Raw genomic sequence first — 2,948 nt, 5'->3', positions numbered from 1 at the left:
GAAGATCTCCCAGCATGCACCTGGCCCCGTGTTGGTGGTGTGATGGATGCAGATCCCGGGGGGGCGCCGGTTCAGTTCAGATCTCCGTCTGGAGCAGAGCAGAGGGGACGGGTCCAGGAGCAATGTTCCCTCTAATTCTAATGTATCTGGGCACACACACTAGCTCCCTGAGCAAACTGAGGACGACTGTGAGCAACATCAGATATGCATGCTTTATCTTTGTCTTATTTCTAGTTAAAATGTCTCATTTTAGTAAAAAAATCTCATTACATTTAAAACAAGACTCATCACTGGAAAAAAAACAACAATTTTCTCCTGTTTCAAGTAGATTTTCAGTTGAAATAAGTAGAAAAATCTGCGAGTGGAACAAGATTTTTTTTGCTTGTAATAAGAAGATAAATATTGTTCCACTGGCAGATTTTTCTACTTATTTACTTGAAACAGATGAAAATTGTTAAAGAACATATCTTTCTGGTGTTATTTTTCTGGTGGAGGGATGATTTGGACTGTTTTTATATCAGGAGGGGATGCCATCTCCCCTCATCCCCCTCATCTCCAGTACTGCTGTAGACACAGCACTGGTATGGACAGCTTTTAGCGTGTTCTTTTTAGCTTTTAGCTTGATCTCGTGTCCGGGATCCCCTCAGCTCCTTGTATTCCCCAAATCCTTGAATACTTCTCCTCCTCTCCACTTTTAAAGAAAGATTAAAATATGTTCTTCTTCGCGTTCTTTGTATTGCTTTCTGGCACACTCTCGACTCCCGGGACCTCCGTAAACTGATTTATGGTTCTGCGTTACACCAACGCAGAGCCTACGCCGTATGGTACGCAGCGATGCGCACGTACGTTGCGCGTCGCTGCGTACCATAAGGCGTAGGCTCTGCGTCGATTTAGCGCGGAACCATAAATCAGGCTTTACGAGTGAACGTCTCACGAGGGGCAGTCGCGTTGCGACGCCACTGTAGCCAAATCGCAAGGAGAGAACAGAGAACTGTGAGCTCATGAGAAGTCCCGGTACGCCGTAAAAAGTCCTGGTACCCCAGAGGCTAATATTGAGAAGTGGGGGTACTCCTTACCGCTGCGTACCGGCCCACTTAAAGCACTGCATGGATAGATTTTCTTGTGCGCTGAGAATATGCGGGCAGTGCGCGATTGCGCACGCGCGCAGTTTAGAGGAAACATTGTCCAGGAGACGGTCCCAGGTCGGGGAAACCGGGTCCCAGCCCCGGGAGGCGTCCGGCCGCCTCACTGGGGGCAGTCGGAGTCGCTGGAGTCCGGGCCGGGCTGCGTGGGCGTGGAGCCGCGGCGCGGCGCCCCCGGCGGCGGCAGGTGCAGCGTCTGGGTGCTGCGGCGCAGGTTCTCCAGGGACTGCAGGAAGGACCGGCGGGCCCGCTCCTCCTCCAGCGGGGACGAGCCCTCCTCCTCCACCTCGGCGATCTCGGCGAAGGTGACGGGCTGCGTCTTGAAGCGGGCCTGGCGGGGCCGGCGGGACCGGCTCCGGCCCCGCGCCGGGCCCTGCGGCACCGGCAGCTGCTGGGGGAACTCCTCCAGCAGGTGGGCCGGCAGGACGGGGAAGGACGACGGCTCCGGGACCAGCGGACGCACGGCCGCCATGACGGCACAACACCGGTTCCCGCTCTCACTGGTCCTCACTGAAGACGGATCTCTGGAGCGACGAAGCTAAGTCCTTCAAAGTCAAGACAAGACTCCGGCCGAGGAGGACTGAAGAGGACCCAGGAGGTCTGAGGAGGACTCAGGAGGACTGAAGAGGACCCAGGAGGTCTGAGGAGGACTCAGGAGGACTGAAGAGGACCCAGGAGGTCTGAGGAGGACTCAGGAGGACTGAAGAGGACCCAGGAGGACCGAGGAGAGCCAAGCGTCCGTCTGCGGGGGGAAACGTCCTCTCAGATCTCCGTGAGACTCAGCTGGAGTCCGTCTGTCTCTCTGCTTCAGCTTCAGTCTGCAGGACTTTAGTCTCCCGGTCCAGGGCCCCCTTTTATAGCAGCCCAGTTCCCTCCCAGTCCAGGCCCCTCCCACTCCTCCCAGTCCCTGCCCAGTCCTCCCAGTTCCCACCCAGTCTCCTCCCAGTCCCGGTTCCGGCCTCCGCAGCAGTCAGACCCTCAAAATAAACCTCTGTGCTGCTGCCAGGACGTTTTCAACAGTCCTCCGTCCAGCTGCCGGCCCGGGTTTCTGCAGGCGGGTCGGACCGGTCCAGCTGCTGGTGTTCTGCCAATTTCTGCTGCTTTGTCAAAAAATGCTACCTAATGGTTTTCTACCTTTTGTAGATCTACAATTCTACTGTGTTTTACTCCCTTAACGCCTGGTTAAATAAAGACAAATCACTGAATGAATATCAAATAAAGCGGTAGAATTGTGTTTTTTTTCTCTTTATCGTGTAATGTTCACAAAGTGTAATGCATTCGTGTCATAGGTAATGTATTTTGAAGGATCAAATAATCAACATCCCATATTATAAATTTTACATCGTGCAAGAAATGATGGACGTGGCAATCAAACTTTGAAAATCGACTGTGTGCAGAAACAAAAAGTAGCAGTTCTGGACGGGTAGCAAGGAGGGACAGAACACCGGCCGGGTCTCTGAGACGGGTGGACGGGTAGGACAGGTGGACAGGTAGGACAGGTAGAGCTGGGTGTCGTCCACATAGCAATGGAAATGAATGTAATATTTATGGAAAATACTGCCAAGGGGGAGGAGGTAGATGATGAAAAGGATGGGTCCAAGCACCGATCCCTGGGGGACACCAGAGGAGAAATATGATTTAAACCAGTCCAGTTCCAACGGCGGCTGATCTGTCCATGAGTCAATGTGACATTAACTGAAATGATGCAGCTCAGATACGTTTACATGCTGATAGTGACACCACTCTCTTACGTGGGGGGGGGGTTTCTATCTGAGCCCCCCCCCCCCCGGTGGAATCTGACCCGGG

General features: G+C 53.4%; 1 protein-coding gene across 1 annotated transcript; it reads right to left on the bottom strand.

Annotated features, from left to right (window-relative positions):
• Window positions 1-900: 900 nt before the first annotated feature.
• c5h11orf96 (chromosome 5 C11orf96 homolog) lies at window positions 901-1,724 on the bottom strand. Its single transcript, XM_061720716.1, has one exon. It carries the CDS (start codon window positions 1,612-1,614, stop codon window positions 1,246-1,248), a length of 369 nt encoding a protein of 122 aa, XP_061576700.1. The 5' UTR covers window positions 1,615-1,724; the 3' UTR covers window positions 901-1,245.
• Window positions 1,725-2,948: the final 1,224 nt, after the last annotated feature.

The sequence above is a fragment of the Cololabis saira genome, chromosome 5, assembly GCF_033807715.1.
Source record: "Cololabis saira isolate AMF1-May2022 chromosome 5, fColSai1.1, whole genome shotgun sequence".
NCBI lineage: Eukaryota > Metazoa > Chordata > Actinopteri > Beloniformes > Belonidae > Cololabis > Cololabis saira.
The sequence above is the reverse complement of the archived record's forward strand: the minus strand, read 5'-3'. Positions and strand labels throughout refer to the sequence as shown.

Bases quoted from the DNA above. Each gene is read 5' to 3' on its own strand.
- c5h11orf96 (XM_061720716.1), bottom strand. From the start codon at position 1,614: ATGGCGGCCGTGCGTCCGCTGGTCCCGGAGCCGTCGTCCTTCCCCGTC.